Source organism: Panthera onca, chromosome B2 (assembly GCF_046562875.1).
Source record: "Panthera onca isolate mPanOnc1 chromosome B2, mPanOnc1 haplotype 2, whole genome shotgun sequence".
NCBI classification, from domain to species: domain Eukaryota; kingdom Metazoa; phylum Chordata; class Mammalia; order Carnivora; family Felidae; genus Panthera; species Panthera onca.
Window position 1 is genome coordinate 98182644 of NC_138343.1, and position 16780 is coordinate 98199423.

The 16780-nt window shown below is 38.8% G+C and overlaps 1 protein-coding gene across 1 annotated transcript; it reads right to left on the bottom strand.

The window, feature by feature from the left end:
* Positions 1-308: 308 nt before the first annotated feature.
* Positions 309-16240, bottom strand: CD164 (CD164 molecule). Its single transcript, XM_060616368.3, has 6 exons — positions 15944-16240; positions 13070-13153; positions 11426-11497; positions 9253-9288; positions 5477-5533; positions 309-2878 (listed from the first exon to the last, which is right to left on the bottom strand). The coding sequence occupies exons 1-6, from the start codon at positions 16122-16124 to the stop codon at positions 2712-2714; spliced, it is 597 nt and encodes a 198-aa protein (XP_060472351.1). The 5' UTR covers positions 16125-16240; the 3' UTR covers positions 309-2711.
* Between the last annotated feature and the right edge of the window lie 540 nt (positions 16241-16780).

Consider the following 16780-nt stretch of genomic DNA (forward strand, 5'->3'; position numbering starts at 1 on the left):
AGGAAAACAAAGATATGTACTGAGTAACAGAAGATGAAGATGACTGATTTCTCAGAGAACAATGCAATTGAGAAGACAATGGACCAACATCAGTAAAGTGCTGTAAACACTAAAGCACTAAAAATTTCTAAAGCTGGCAAATTTCCTCCACTGGCAAATCCGTATCTTAGTTACTATCTGCTGGTCTTGTATAACAATAGAGTAGACAACCCATCTCCAAACAGACTGATAAGGTAAATTCACTATCATTAAATTTCATAATCAAAATGCAAAAAACACTTCAGTTAATAAAAAATTGAACAGATTGATTCAATAAACATGTAGATTTATTTTAAATCAGTTTGGTACATGATACAGGTTGGTTTTACAGTTTTTAATGAACTGAAATAGAAATTTCTAAATACAGCAGTGTCTGCCTGTGCAACAAATATCTGTAAGGTAAAGTAAGGTGTTTTGATAGAACTACATCCGCATGAACAAATCAGAAGAAAATCTGAAAAGGTTTCCATATACCTTCTGGATTTTAAAAAAACCAAATTTTTAATGGCTCAAGATAGTAAATTGCTAAAGGAAGGGGGGAAAAGGCCGTGAGTTCTGTTGTAAGAGCTCTTCTTGCAAAATCTAACTGGTTTCATATTATGGTTTTGTTATTAGAGCAATATTCAAAATTACAGAAGATGAGAAGGCGCCATCAGCTACATTTTCACAAAAATTGCTGTATGGACATTAATGTGTGATAAGGTATTCACATCTATGTAAATGATAATTATACCACTGTAGCTAAATTTTGCCACTTTGGGAGGAATGGAAATTCTGTATATTTTCAAATGAATCTTGGATCTTCTAGCACTCACTAAAAACTAACAGCCATGGCACCATAATAAAAGTTCTTGTGAGGTTCCTAGAACTAATTACTAATGAATATTACTAATGAAAACACAAAAATGTGAGGTAAACCTACCTTTTCCCAAAAACCTTTGAAGCCAGAGATTTTAAACAATTAAGGCACTTGAAAAGATTAGGTGTATGTACAAATGTGCAAGTAAAACAAACTTTAGCTGTACCAGCAAGTAACAAAGAAACAGTAAATCTTCATTTTAAGAACCTTGAATATAATCTAAATGCAAGGAATTTTGGCTAATGAAATGGACCAAAGCAACTTGTCATCTCCTACTACAAAATACTGAAAACCAAGTGCTAAACTCAGCCCTTAGAGGCTAAAGAAACTAAAAACCTTTAATGACCTAGAAAAGCAAAAACTTTCTTAAAACTAATGTAAACCTCTGAACTAATCCAATATGTCAAAGGCAGGGGAGAAGTCTCCCTCTAAAACTGAAAAAAACTAGTGCTGCCTAAGAAAACTAAAAAAAAAAAATTAAAGTATGCATGCTTATATTATACTACAGGAACAGAAACTAAAAAGAAAGGACAGGAGAGAAGGAGAAAGCAGGAGAGAAAGAGAGAAAGAAGAGAAAGCACAATCTGTCTATCCTGGGCAATCATCATTAAAAACCTACAGTAATCCAATCAACTAAAAATCCCTAGATTTTCTAAAATTACACTGGTCACATTTCTGGTCTCAAAACTTAAAATGATTGTCTCGTTAAAGAACTAGTAAATGACTCTAAAACAACTTCCTTCCTTCTTGCCTCATAAAAATAGTTACTTTTCAAGAAAGCTTGGTGAAAATCCTTTCATGGTACAACAGTGTTGAAGTACAAAGGAAAATATAATTAAATCAACTTTAGCTTTATACTTTTTAACAGCCTAAGAAAAATGCTGGGAGGTTCAATATGTGAAGCTTTGTGGAATATCTTTTAGCTTAACTTGCTCGGGGCTGAAATCAAATAGTATTTAGTTAAATACTAACAGTATGATATCTAAAAGCAGGTTTACTACATCTTGTCAACAGTTACATCATCAGACCAATCTTTACCTTCCTTAATGTAAAAGAACAAATCACAAACATTTTAAGTTACAGTCTACCTTTCAGTCTGTCTTTTAAGGCACTGTTCTTTATTTTCTCAGTGATATAAGGTGCTTTACAAGGATGAACAATAACCTGCTATTCTTTAATGGTTTGTATCCTTTCCATTCGTTCCTTTAAATCTGGAATGTAATTCCCTGTGTGGCATCTTATTTCTAATGTAGAAAAAATAACTGCTATCGAGCACAAAATTTTACTCTAAAGATACAGTTTACTCTAAGGATACTAAATTTATAGATTTATTCCACTTTTGAAAGGACAGCCAAAAGTCCACCCGATTGATGCTCATTTGGCACATTCTTCTCAATTCTGGTCACTAGACTACATCCTGAGTTAGGATGAAAATAATGCAGCTTTCAGGCTTTAAAATGACTAAATTTAAACTGCCAAAAGAGTCATGAGGTTGTCTGCGCAGGACAATGTTTTCCATCACTTACAGAGTTACATTTGGTACGTCAAGAAGAGAGAACATAATCCCACAGCAGCAGCCATTTAAAATAAAAGAAGACAGCCACAAGGATTCATGCAGAATATTTTAAATATTCCTGTTGAGCAAAATGATTTAAGTGATTTTTCTTCAAGGACGATGCTCCAAAACATCCTATATGCATCCTCTGAAAATTTAAAGATCCTGGAATAGCGTCTTCCATGTGGGACATCTTGAAAGATAATATTTTGGTTTCAGTGAGTTATACACCAGTCCTTGTTAATTTAATGGGTCTGTTTACAGAGTGTGGTAGTTTCGTTCTTTCGATTTGCAGAATTTATAGAGAAAGAAAATTACAGCCTGCACACCCAAGACGAGGACAATTCCTCCAATGAAACTGGCTGCATCAAAGGTAGACTTCCGTCCAGGTTGTGAAGTCGGAGTTAAAGTGGTATTAGTCGTACCTGTTAAATAAGAGCGGAAAAATAACACTTGGTAAGTCTCACGATCCTCTATCATAATTTCAAGACCCACCTGAGCTTCTACTTGGCCATGTGCTCAATTCTATAAAGCATTTGCTCTTGGGTCAAGTCTTTACAGCTAGAATCTATCCCTAATTAAGGAAACCAACCATTTATCAATCCCATTCACTCCATCCAGCAGTATCAAGCAGTCAATGCTACCATATAAATCCAAACACAAAACTAACAGCAAAACATTCTCCTGGTACATAAATTATGCCCTGGGAACATGTAAAGTACTTTAAAAATGTGCAATTTCTTCAGACTACATATATATTTACTTAATTATTACAGTAAATATTAATATTTGTTACGGTAAATACTTGAACATTCGTACAACTTTTGAATTTTACTAAACTACATAAGGTAAGTAAAAATTTGGTTGCAATTCTTCGAATCGCAAAAATTACCTTAAGTATCTACAATTTATAATTCCAACAAGCAAAAAACCTCATTATTAAAGGTACCGTAAATCTTGCTCGGCAAATTTTATGAGCATTACCAAACCATATGGAAAAAAAGCAAAAAAGTTTGAATTCCTTTTCCAGAGAGTAAAATGTTTCTAGAGAAAACAAAACATAAATTTCTTTTCAAGGAGTAAAACGTTTCCAGTGGAGCACCATCCATTTTACTAAAAAGCAATTTCATACTTAAATTTTTCTTTTTTCTTAAATAGAATATCAAATAGACACTGGTTGTAGTGGCTGTTTGATAAGCTGGCCACTTTAAAATTAATTACAACTGTTCCGTATTTCTTCCTGTGAAGACAAAATGGCTTCCTTGAAACCAAGAGAAAGGTAGCACAAGAATAAGCGAAAAGAATAAAAAAAACATAAAAGAACAGTATTTTAAATACAGAGAGGAGGATTCATAACCTACAATGATCTGTGGCATAACCTGAATATGATTTCATTTATAATACAAATTAAGTTACTCTTCAGATGCACTTTTAGTATCCAAAATCTATGAAGAGCTCACCAAACTCCACACCCGAAAAACAAATAATCCAGTGAAGAAATGGGCAGAAAACATGAATAGACACTTCTCTAAAGAAGACATCCGGATGGCCAACAGGCACATGAAAAGATGCTCAACGTCGCTCATCAGGGAAATACAAATCAAAACCACACTCAGATATCACCTCATGCCAGTCAGAGTGGCTAAAATGAACAAATCAGGAGACTATAGATGCTAGAGAGGATGTGGAGAAATAGGAACCCTCTTGCACTGTTGGTGGGAATGCAAACTGGTGCAGCTGCTCTGGAAAGTGTGAAGGTTCCTCAAAAAATTGAAACTAGATCTACCCTATGACCCAGCAATAGCACTGCTAGGAATTTACCCAGGGGATACAGGAGTGCTGATGCATAGGGGCACTTGTACCCCAATGTTTATAGCAGCACTTTCAACAATAGGCAAATGATGGAAAGAGCCTAAATGTCCATCAACTGATGAATGGAGAAAGAAGTTGTGGTTTATATACACAATGGAATACTACGTGGCAATGAGAAAGAATGAAATATGGCCCTTTGTAGCAACGTGGATGGAACTGGAGAGTGTTATGCTAAGTGAAATAAGCCATACAGAGAAAGACAGATACCGTATGTTTTCACTCTTATGTGGATCCTGAGAAACTTAACAGAAGTCCATGGGGAAGGGGAAGGAAAAAAAAACAAAAGAGAGGTTAGAGAGGGAGGGAGCCAAAGCATAAGAGACTCTTAAAAACTGAAAACAAACTGAGGGTTAATGGGGGGTGGGTGATGGGTATTGAGGAGGGCACCTTTTGGGATGAGCACTGGGTGTTGTATGGAAACCAATTTGACAATAAATTCCATATTAAAAAAAAAAAAGAATTATAAAGGAATGTAAAGAAATGGTGAGGGGGCGCCTGGATGGCTCAGTTGGTTGAGCATCCAACTCTTGATTTTGGCTCAGGTCATGATCCCAGCGTCATGGGATGGAGCCTGCCTGAGATTCTCTCCCTTTGTCTCTCTCTCTTTCTCTCTCTCTCTCCTCCTCTGCCCCTCCCCCATGTGCGCTCCATGGGCACATGCGCGCTCTCTCTCTCTCTCTCTCCAAAAAAAAAAAAAAGAAATGGTGAGAAATATGGCTGAGGTACACATTTGGCAGTGCTAGCTTGGCTTTTTAGACCTTTCCTCAAAAAAAGATGGCTATATTATCTTCACTCTAATTGCCATGATCTAACACAGCACACAACTAATCACTGTTTAGTAATTTAATTTGTAAGTTATAAAAAATTAGATCTCGCCTACAAGTTGTACTAAAAGGTTTTGGAGAAACATTACCACATTTAACTCTAACATGTCATGCCAAATGCAGTTACACATTAACAAATGAGAAGGACTCTCAGCAAACCTACCATTACTGCTCTAACAGCCAACTGTCTTGGTCCTCCAAAATGTAAGAGATGAGTTTTACTCACAACCATTCATGAATAAAACTGGAAAATGGTGGCAGAAACAGTATATGGCAATGTTGCACACACATCCTACCTCACTGTTAGTTTAAAAAACCCTCAATTACCTGATGTAGTAACTGTGGTGGTAGTTGTAGAAGAGGAAGGCAGAGTTGTGGTTTTAGCTGGAATGTAAACAAAACTTATTAAAAACGTAAATTCCCAAACCTCTCAATATCTAACAATTTGTCTTTAAAAATAATGCTACCAATTTCACATGCTTTCCATTTTTTAAAGAATAAAGGCCAAGTTTCAGTTAATGGTTCACTAACTTATCTACGTAGCCAGAATACTAGCTTTTAAATGCTTCTGAAAACATCAAGCAAGCACGAAATTGTATCCATGTTAACATCTATGTACATGTTTATGTATGGAATTTATGTACACAGCTGGATAAAACTCGCAAAGAAACGCACAGAAGGGCAAGAATTAGTGTTTAAGTAAGGGAACTATATGGGTTTGTTTTGTTTTGATAAATAACCTTGCTTCTGTGGCAAAAACTATTAACTTAAAAGGTCATCGTAAGAAACAGGTGCAACTCAGTACTTCTCCAGTAGGTATCAAGATAGCCTTAACTTCTTTCTTTCAAGGGGGTGGTAAACTTTTCTTAAAAAGGCGGACAGTAAATATTTTAAGCTTTTTGTACACTGTGTAGTGCAAAAGCAGCCCAGGACACCATGCATCTGAACAGGCATGGTTCTGTTTCAATAAAATTCGATTTATAAAAGAACAGGTCCTCAGGAGTCAAAGACCCCCAATTTAAATTATAAGAGCCCAAAGGTAAGCTCTAGTCTACCATACTACATGAATTCCAATAATTTTTTTATCTGAAAATACCTATAAAGAAATGAACACTTGTGAGAATTAACCTGAATGTAAACACATTTTAGGAACTAAAGCAATGTATTAACAGACCTCTGTTAGTACTAATATTACTAATAGTACTCTGTTAGTACTAACAGATTCTAATAAAAGATATGTTAACAATACTGACAGGATATTCTCATACATGTCTGTATCCCTTTCTCTCAATATGAGCATTGCTGCATACATTTTCCCTACCCTGCTCTTGGAGAGACAATTAGGTCATCTCTCATTTCTCCGTACTACAAACATCTTGCAGGGAAATACTTGATCTCATCTCTGATAGGACTGATTCTTATACAGAATTCCTAGATTAAAGGGTATGATTATTTTCAGACTTTTAATCCTTTAAAAGTTTCTGTTGCTTATACATTCTGTGTAACACACTAACACTTTACAAATTAGACATATATTCCTTTCAATCTTAAAACAACACTATCAACAAATTTTGTCTGACAATGGATGGTAGAGAAAGAAAGTTTACACATTTTCCGATTCTCACGAACAATCCTCTGAACGTGGTACAAACTAATTCTTTTTTTATAAATAGGCAAAACATTCACACACTTTTACTTTTGACTGAAGTAGGGAATATACTTCTATTGACCCACAGTTCCTTTCATTAAAAAAAATAATTCAGCAGTTATAAAAGTTGCTACTGGTGATGGAAATATAGAAAATACAGTAAATTAAGTAATCTCATGCTGCTTCCAGCCAGCCACTTCTCTAGGTATGTATGTAACAAAAAATTTAAAAATGTGCTAAAACTTAATAGTTTGTCTTCCACTTAATATATTACAAATATTTCCGACCACATTTCTAACGTAATTTAGTCATTCTGTTATGGTATTATTTATTGACATTCGTATTTATTTATAACATACATACGTCATGACTTTGTATGTGACTATGTATAATAGACTATGTATAATAGAAGACTATTATAATTAACCCCAGTGAACACCCTTCTAAGTAAATCAGATTCCCTTTGAATCATTTCTTTAATAATCCCTTAATTTTTCACTTGCTCTCTTTCCACGGTAGGTATGAAAAGAGACCATGTAAAGGTTTGTTTTTCAACCACTAATTGCCATGCAATTGGTGCATTTTCTATAAGCAAGCCCTGGCTTCTTTCCACTTTACAGAACCCAAAGAGACAAAACAAGGAAGACTCCATCGTAGTTCGCTGGAGAACCCAGTGCAGAGCAAGCATGAAAACTGCATCAAGATCCATGGAGGAGAAATTAAAAGTGAACCCACAATGGTTTTAAAGAAATTGATTCCCCCGCTCCTGCTTCCGGTTTACATCCCACCTTTAGGAAACTAATTTTCCCTCAACGTCTCTGCTTTCATCAATCTTTAACATCCTCCTAGTCAGTGACTTCTAATGGTGCTACTACTGTGTGCTCTCCGCAAGTTCTGTAGCATTTGCAGATCTCTATGGCATGAATATTTCCACCGTAATTCAAGCCACCAACATGGTATCACTGAATGTGTAGCTGGGAAGAGCTATGCACAACTGGCAAGCAAAACCTGGTAACAAGCTAGCTCACCACTGCCAATGTCTTTCAAAATGAGTTCTGGCCCTTACTACAACATCTGACCACTTTTTCCTCTGAAAATAAAAGTTTCTTGGACACACTTCTCTGCCCATCCCTACTCAGTTTCCTCTCCAGTCCTCTTCTTCTCAACTCTTACGTGTTACTGTTCCACAGAGTTTGGTTCTTAAGCCCTATTCTCCTCTCTACAAGCTGCTCCTGTGGACACTACTACTGCCTACTGATCAGCTTAATCTGTACTGTTAGCAAAGAGCTGTGCCATCACCTCCATCAAGTTCTATCACTTCTACTTCCTAAGTCTATTTGCATACACCTGCAACTCTTCCCCTAGTAGTTCCCCAGAATTCCCACCACAGGTTATCTATTCTAATCTCCATGTGTCCACTCTTGTCTTCCTTCCAATCTGTCCTCCCAATCTGGCTCTTGACCTGTTACTGTCCAGCTCAATTTTTCCTCACCGTGTACTCCAAATGCAATTCCCTGACCTCATTACACTCTTTCTCATCTCCTTCACCACATATGCCGTTATTCCACATATACACCTTCCTACAAACATCTCAACACACTGGGCTTACTTACCTTTTTCGTAGTTCCTACCACAGACAAAATGCTGTCTTACTTCTATCTCCAAACCCTATCATCTAAGCCTAGTACTTTCCTGGAGTAGACTTTTTTTTTTTTAATGATTTATTCCTCCTATCACTTTGGTAAAGATTTTTAGAAGGAGAAAGAAGGTATAGTGAAAAACTTTCCAGCTGTTTAGGCTGAAAAGCCTATCTTTCTGGAAAGCAATCAGTACTTAAAGCCTTAAAATAATTCTATCCTCTGACCTAGAAATGCTGTTTGAATCAATCCTATCAGGGTTAACAGCACATATTTCCCTGTAAGACATCCACTGCATGGAGAATGACCGATGACCTAACTATCCAACCAAGTGCAGCATGGTTAAAGCGCATACAACAATGTTTAAGTAAGAAGAAAAACAAATTCAAACATGTATGAACATACCATCCAATTTCATAGTAAGTATATTTATTTAGATATACCCACAGAAGAGACTGGAATAACTTTATCACTGAAAACATTTTGGTACCTCTGGATGATGGGAATTATAGGGAATTTTAATTTCCTTTAGGCTTCTGTATTTCCCAAGATTTCCACAAAATCCACAAAAAGCAGTGTGTGAATTCAATGTCCAAAGATACAGCAAATCCTTCCATGTACAATGAATATGAAACACTGGAGTTATGTGTCGCTGTCACAGACAATTCATATTAATGTAATTATGGTCCAAAACTAAATATATCTACTAGTTTTTTAAATTATACTAAACTTTTAGGTACTTAATTGCTAACAAATTATCCATCAGAAGGCCTTGCAAATCCTGAAGAAGAGGAAAAGAATCAATTATCTTGTATTACCTGTAGAATTGGTTGGCATCGGAGTGGGCTCGGGTTCTATTTAAAAGAAACAAACATTAAGTCCAAGCAATCTCAAATATCACAATCTATTATACTATTTTCCAAATTGCAGTCATTTGAATACCACTTTTATAATTTTTGCATTTAAGTACCACCTTGCGGAGGAGACTGACAGTTGCTCTGAATACTCATCTCCCCTTCTTTAGAAATGGAAGCACCAATCTAAGTTGACACTTCCCTCCCCTGAGGAAAGACAGACATTTTTTTGGCCTCCCCTGCAGCTAGGTAGTCAAGTGTAACTTCTAGAAAGCATCTGTAAGGTAGATGTGGGCCTCTCTCTTTCCTCTTCCCGCTGGCAGGAAGACTAATTGATGGCTGGAATAGGAGCACTCACCTTAGAGAGTAAGGTCAGAGATATTCTTGAGGAATGCCAGTAAAGAGCCCGAGTTCCTAATGGTTGTAGAGCTGCTACTCTAGCCCTCTAGCTACACCTGAGCCCAGACTTCCTTTACATAAGAGTGAAGTCTGTCTGTTGCTTAAACCACTCTAATTTGGGTTTTCCTATCTTTCATAGCCCAAACTAATTCTAACTGATACATCCTCAAATAAGTATAATTACTTATTTGATTTTTCTCTAAATCACTATCTTTTAAAATGTCTTACTTGGGGCACCCGGGTGGCTCAGTTAAGCATCTGACTCTTGATCTCGGATCAGGTCATGATTTCACAGTTCATGGGACTAAGCCCCTTTTCAGGCTCAGCGCTGACAGCTCGGAGTCTGCTTGGTCTTCTCTCCCTCTTCTCCACGCACCCCCTCCCCACCAGCATGCACACGCGTGCGCTCTCTCTCAAAATAAACAAGCATTTAAAAAAATACTTGTTTTGGGGCGCCTGGGTGGCTCAGTCGGTTAGGCGGCCGACTTCGGCTCAGGTCATGATCTCACGGTCCGTGAGTTCGAGCCCCACGTGGGGCTCTGTGCTGACAGCTCAGAGCCTGGAGCCCGTTTCAGATTATGTGTCTCCCTCTCTCTCTGACCCTCCCCTGCTCATGCTCTGTCTCTCTCTGTCTCAAAAATAAATAAACGTTAAAAAAAAAAAAAATTTTTTTTTAAAATACTTGTTTCTAGAAAGTATTATCATGAAATCACAGGTCTGATTATAGTTATTAGTGTTTTCTAATATATACCAAAATAGATACTAAAATTGTTTGCTCTTTTACCACCTAAACCATACTATATTCACTGTACATAAGGGATAATGGACCTCACACTAGTGAAATTCTCAGTCACAAAGTTCAAGTTCGAATGGGAAAATGCCTACTAAAGGTAAATTGTTACCGGTAGTCATTCAAGGCTACTGACACACTCCAGAAACCTCTTTTGCTCTATTTAATTATTACCTATGCACCAAATTACAAATTGACTTCCCTATCCATTTGTAATCTTATTTAAAAAATCAGTTGTTTCATCTAGGAATTTAAACTATTTCCTGAACAAAGAGTTATGGTTAAAGAGTAATCAATTTCCTCAAATTAAAGTACAAATATGAGAAAAAGAGGGATGGCCTGGTGGCTTAGTAGGTTAAGCGTATGACTCTTGGTTTCAGCTTAGGTCACATTCTCACAGTTCGGGAGTTCAAGCCCTGTTCTACGCTGACAGCACAGAGTTTGCTTGGGATTCTCTTTCTCACTCTCCCTCTCCCCCTACCCTGCTTGCTCTCTCTCTCTAAATAAATAAACTTAAAAAAAAATGAGAAAACAGAGGAATACAGAAAAAATTCAACCATTAATACAAACTATGCTAGAGAATGTGACAATCACCAGCACCACAACCAAGAAAAGTGCCAGAACAAGGTTGTCTAGGCCTGTAAAATGCAAATAAAGAGAAGGTCTAAAATGCAGGGAGTTTCCAGAAGAGTTAAGAAAAAAAAAAAGAAAAAAAGTAAATGAGGAGGTATCTCTCTATCTGCAGCATTCCACAGTGCAGCCAAATCACTAAACTAAGATACAAAACACTGTCCTTTGTATCAGTATGAATATGTTATTTATATCCAAATTTCTAACAAGATTAGAATTATGGAAATGGCAAACCAAATACTGAACTAAGGCTTCCTGAGGCAAAGATCTTCCTCACCTCTCTGGCCACTTTCCCCGACAGTCAATGTGAATACTTACCAGAACAGAATTTTGTGCCATTCAACACCTGGCAATCACTAGCTGTTGAATTATGGGAACAGTAGCTTTTGTCTGTTACGGGGAGGAAAAGACACAGAGCACCAATCACTTGCTTATATTATCTTTGACTTTGTTACTAAGCTCCAGAATTGCTTCCAAAAATCAAACTCAAGGATAAATACTTTATAAGTCCACAGACTGATAAAATAACTTTTATTTTCTTTTCCCCACTGTTTAAGAAGTAATACATAGGATCCCTCCAAATATTCTTCTAAACTCATCATAAATATACTGAACAGATAAATCGGAAAACACTCAGATCACAGAACTGTGGCATGACTACCATACAGGGAAGGTTGCTAGAATCTACAAATAGGGCTGAGTCAGTAGGGAGAAACAGTCAAGATCTTTAATAAAGGCTTAGTCACCACAGGAGGTGCCCGGATAGCAGCAGCAGGACCTCTGTTCCAGATCTCTGCTTTGGTCATCTACACTTTCTAAAACTGCTTTCCTAGATGGTCAGACTTGTAACAAGAGTAAGGGAGACCTTTCCCCAACATATCCTATAGTAAAGTATTGGAGCCCAAAAAAATACGCCAAGTCCCAAGGAGAAGAGGCGTGTGCTCTTAAATTCCATTTTATGACTTTAAAAAAAGGGACTCTTAAATAACAAAAAATTAACTTTACCCCAAACTAAGCTAATACCTTAATTTTAAAAGAAGTTTTTCAACTTTTTTATGTAGTGATATATCCACAATTCTTACATTTTTTTAACGCACAAAGAAGCTTAACATATAGTGTTAGCTTTTTCTTTTATATACATATAAACCAGATAGACTGTTTTACTGATAAGAAAAAAATGCAACTACCTTCCATTAAAAAAACAGAACATGCTATAATTCCGCAGTCCTAACAAAAACCTTATTGGCATTTCAAAGTATCTTCAAGTAGCTCTTTATCCCTCAAATTAAAGGTTACTCTCTTCCCATGTCATTCTTCTTTCATATTTAAGTATCCAACAAAGTTTTATAAGGTCTCCATAGTTCATCTAGTAGGTGACAGAAGATAAATGCCTCCTTTTTCTAGACAACTATTTTCAGGGGAAAATTTTACAACTTTCTTTCACTGCTAATTTCAGTGTACCTGTACCATTCCATCTTCCAAATCTTTAAAATCTCTCTTCCCTTGGGGCACCTGGGTGGCTGTCGGTTAAGCATCGCACTCAACTTTGGCTCATGTCAGGATCTCACGGTCCTTGAGTTTGAGCCCCATATTGTGCTCCACGATGACAGCACAGAGCCTGCTTGGGATTCTCTCTCTCAGCCCCTTCCCTGCTCACGTGTTCACGCACATTCTCTCTCTCTCTCAAAATAAATAAACTTAAAAAAATAAAAACTACTGAACCTTAATTATCCCTCTAAGGAATTAAAGGTGTGGGGACAGAATGGGAGACCAGAGTTTTGGGGGGAAATGTGAAGCCACGGGCACTTTAACGAAAAAGTATTTGACTTGCAAAATAAATAGTAACACACTATACCAAATTTTCTACATAATTTTCAAATGTTCAGGAATGCCCTGTAGAATACCTTAAAAGGTTAAAACAAAACAGTTTGCAGCCTCAAAATTGAAGCAATCTTTTCCTACCTTTACATTCTATCCAAAAGCAGGTAGTAGCATCAAGGCTAGCATTGAAACAGGAAACACAGCTGTTGCGGTTTTCACAGATACCTGGTGGGGAGGGGCATATAAAACCAATCAATTGATAACTCACTTTGAGTTTGCATCACTTACCTTTTTTACACAAATGTGAGCATTACATATGATACTGAACTTACTAATTCAGAGAAGTGGTAAAACGTTATATAGCCCATTGATAGATGAATGGATTAAAAAAAGTGTATACATTTTGCAGTATTTTTCAACCACAAAAAAAGGAAATCTTGCCATATGCTACAACATGGATGAACCTTAAGGGCATTATGTGAAATTAGACATTCAAAAAAGGACAAACACTGCATGATTCCACCTATATAAAGTATCTAAAACAGTCACAGTCAGAAGCAGAAAGTAGAATGATGGCTGCGGGGAGGGGAAATGGAGATTTGCTGGTCAAGCAAGGTATAGTTTCAAGTAGGATGAAAAGTTCTAGAGCTCCTCTGTATAACATCGCGCTTACAGTTAATAATGTACTTTACACTTAAAAATTTGTTGGATTGGTAGACCTCATGTTAGATGGGTTTTTTTTTAACCACACACACAAAAACACTTCATAAATTGGCTTAATAAAAATTTCCTATCATTATAAATGACTGAAGAAGCTGAAATAAACTCAAGAGAAAGGGAAGGAAAAAACCCCACAAGCTAGTGAGAAGGCTCAGTACCTATCTAGGCAACCCTTTTTCACAGGTCAGCTATTTCACAGACACTCAGGGTTTCTTGAGCCATTTTAAAACATCCATAAAAAATAAAAATATTGGGAAAAAAGGCTATGTTATAAGGCCAACACCACACACAGGGAAATCACTGCCCTAAAACATCAGCTGAGACACTGGGATTTTTAATAGTAATAAAGATTTGTTACAGATTGAACCCAAGCTCTGATGATGCCCATTCTGAAAACCTCAAGAGATTCGGAACTCATAAACGGCCTGCTCTTTCCAAGGTCCTCCATGAATGGAGGGTAAGAAACAACAAGACCTGGAAGGAGCAACATCCATGTACACATAATTTAACAAGTTAGCAGGGTTTTTGTCAATAATTTAAACCAAATGACCAAAAGACTTTAGAATAGGGCTCTATCCATTTTCCTGGAAGGTTGATGCCCCCCAAAACATTCATATTTGCTTTCCCCATGCCTTAAAAAAACAGTTCTGCATAGAGGCAACGCATTTCAATATTTTATGACTAGTATTCATCAGGGACTGGGACATATATAATACCCTGAATAAGGTGTTCACAAAATAGAAAATAAATTCTGTAGACGTTTGTATACTGATAAAAAAAAAAAAAAAAGCTAGTTGTCTAAAATCTTTTGTGCCTGATAATTAATGTTTGAATAGCATAATCAATGTTATTTACAATGAACTAAACTTGCGACCTTTCATTTTAGACTGAAGCTTATCCAACTACTATTTACAGAAAACAAAACATCTTTGCACAACTTTCAATTACAAAAAGGCAATTAACGGGAATCTCCAAGCTTCTCTTGGAAAAATAACACACAACACTCCAAAACTACAATTCTGGGAAAAAACTGCAAAATCAGCAGGAGACAATACACATTGTGCTCTATCCTCTTAAAAACAGTGCAGTCAGAATATCCAGTATTGTACTGCAATTTACTTTCCTCATTTAACAATTTTTGAATTTTACTATTACATCTTTATAAACAATTATACATTTTATTAAACTTTCATAAAACAAACCAAAGGAAGACACTGCAAAATAGTATCATCAGCCTGAGGGAATGGGGCGGGGGGGGGGGAAACCACGGTAAATATCCTGACACTCCACGGCAATTCTTTGGTCAAGATGCCAGTTACTCCTTACTCAATATTAACTACAATCACCAATTATACTAAATTGCAGGTTTTAAATATCTAGGGCTCCTTCACCTTTCTACCTTAAATTTATCTTCCCTTCTCTTTTGTGTTGTAAAGACATTGCCAATTCAATGTATGCCTCAACCAGTACCCAAGTCTACTGCAGAGCTTAACAAAGGGTGTGTTCCTGATCGGGTTTTGGAAAACCAACAGACCTGGGTTCCAATCCCAGCTTCACAATCAACTAAATTTACGCTTCTCGCAGTTACTTTAACTCCATCTTCCTCCTAGATTTCACTGCCTATCTTCTAGTTTAGCCTTAAATACCAAAAAGGATACGTGAAGCACTGAGTACACGAATGGTTACTTTTTTTCTTTGCACATAGCAAAGTTTTAATTAATCGAATGCCCAACCCTCGAGTATATCTCATACCTATCCGCAGAATCAATATAGTTAGATCCCAGGCAACTTATTTTCTCAGACCGAAGTCGGAGACACTAGCAGCATTAACGTCTACGGTTTCTTTCCCTCTTTCGCCAACTTCCGGAGAAGCCTCCTCTCGGAGGCAGGACCTGGGTGGGCAAACGGCTAACCCCAAAGAGAGGGGGGTTCGACTTCATCAACAACTTTGGAGGCGAGTCGCCTCGCCCCATGATCAACCCCACTGCAGCCACCGCGGGAGGAAGCCACGTCCCCTCTTCCGAGCGTGAAGTGAGACTGGGGATTACGAGGCACTTTTTAAAAGCATGTCGGCGTAGGGCACTCGGGGTGGCAAAGGCCACGGAGGCTCGACCGCCCCTTCTCCCCGGGGCGGTCCCCACCCCCGCCACCCCGAGCCGGGCCCCGGCTGGACTCGGACGGGCCGCCATGTTGCTGGAGCGCGGCCCGCCCGGGCCCCGCGCGCACCGCGGGCAGGACAGGCGGCTCGGCTCGGCGGGCGTGCCAGTGCGGGAAGCCCGTTGGGCCGGCCCCCACCTTGTGCTGGAACGGTGACCGGCGTTAGAGTCGTCACCGACGTCGGAACTGACTTGGTGGTCGCTAAAGTCGTAACTGCAGTCACGTTCGGGTCCGGGGAGACGTCCTGAGCCGCGGTCAGCACACAGAGCGCGGCCAGGCAGGCAGCGGCCCACGGCAGCTGGCGGGAGAGCCCCGACATCACGTCCTCCGCGCAGATGTTCCGGCGAAAGCTGCTGCGAACTCCGCTCCGTCAGTCCCTCTGTCCCCTGCGGCACCGCCTCGGAGAGTCTGGTCCCCCGCGAGATCGCGACGGGGTCACGTGAGGGGCCCCAGGCCACGGCGTGCGGGGGCGAGGCGGAGCGGGGGCGGACCGCGGACGATACCAACTGGAATCCTACGGGAGGGGAAACGGGCATCGAGAGGAAATCGAGGGACGCTGTCCCTCAAAGCAACTGAAATATAGCGAAGAAGCTCGGCAGATGCAGTAAACTGTTTCCTTTGCCTTCAGGTTATCACCCAGGACGCCGCTGGGCTGTTCTAGTTCCTGCGATAGGGTAAGCTCCGACCCTGGCTTGAATGGAACAACCTACATGAGGTGGCGCTCGGCGTCCACCCGAGCGACCAGCTAGGCTGTAAATGCGCGGTCCCACGTGACTTTCTGGGCCTCGCCTCCAGGATCTGTGTCCGCCCGGCTGTGGTTTTCGTGGAGTGCACTTAGAATCAGGACGTGAATTAAGTTTGTGGTGTGTTCCCGCATTCCGAGGGTGCTTGCACAGAACTTTAGTGGGACCCGCGCTTCTGTCCTTTGAAAATTGGTTTTTCTGGAAATAACCCCGTGTTGGGATCCCCCAGGGA

Excerpts from the sequence above, each read along its gene's own strand:
- CD164 (XM_060616368.3), bottom strand. The coding sequence starts at position 16,124 with ATGTCGGGGCTCTCCCGCCAGCTGCCGTGGGCCGCTGCCTGCCTGGCC. Across the intron at positions 5,534-9,252 it reads GATGCCAACCAATTCTACAG|CTAAAACCACAACTCTGCCT; the intron begins GTAATACAAGAT and ends TTTACATTCCAG. Across the intron at positions 2,879-5,476 it reads CACCACAGTTACTACATCAG|GTACGACTAATACCACTTTA; the intron begins GTAATTGAGGGT and ends CTTATTTAACAG.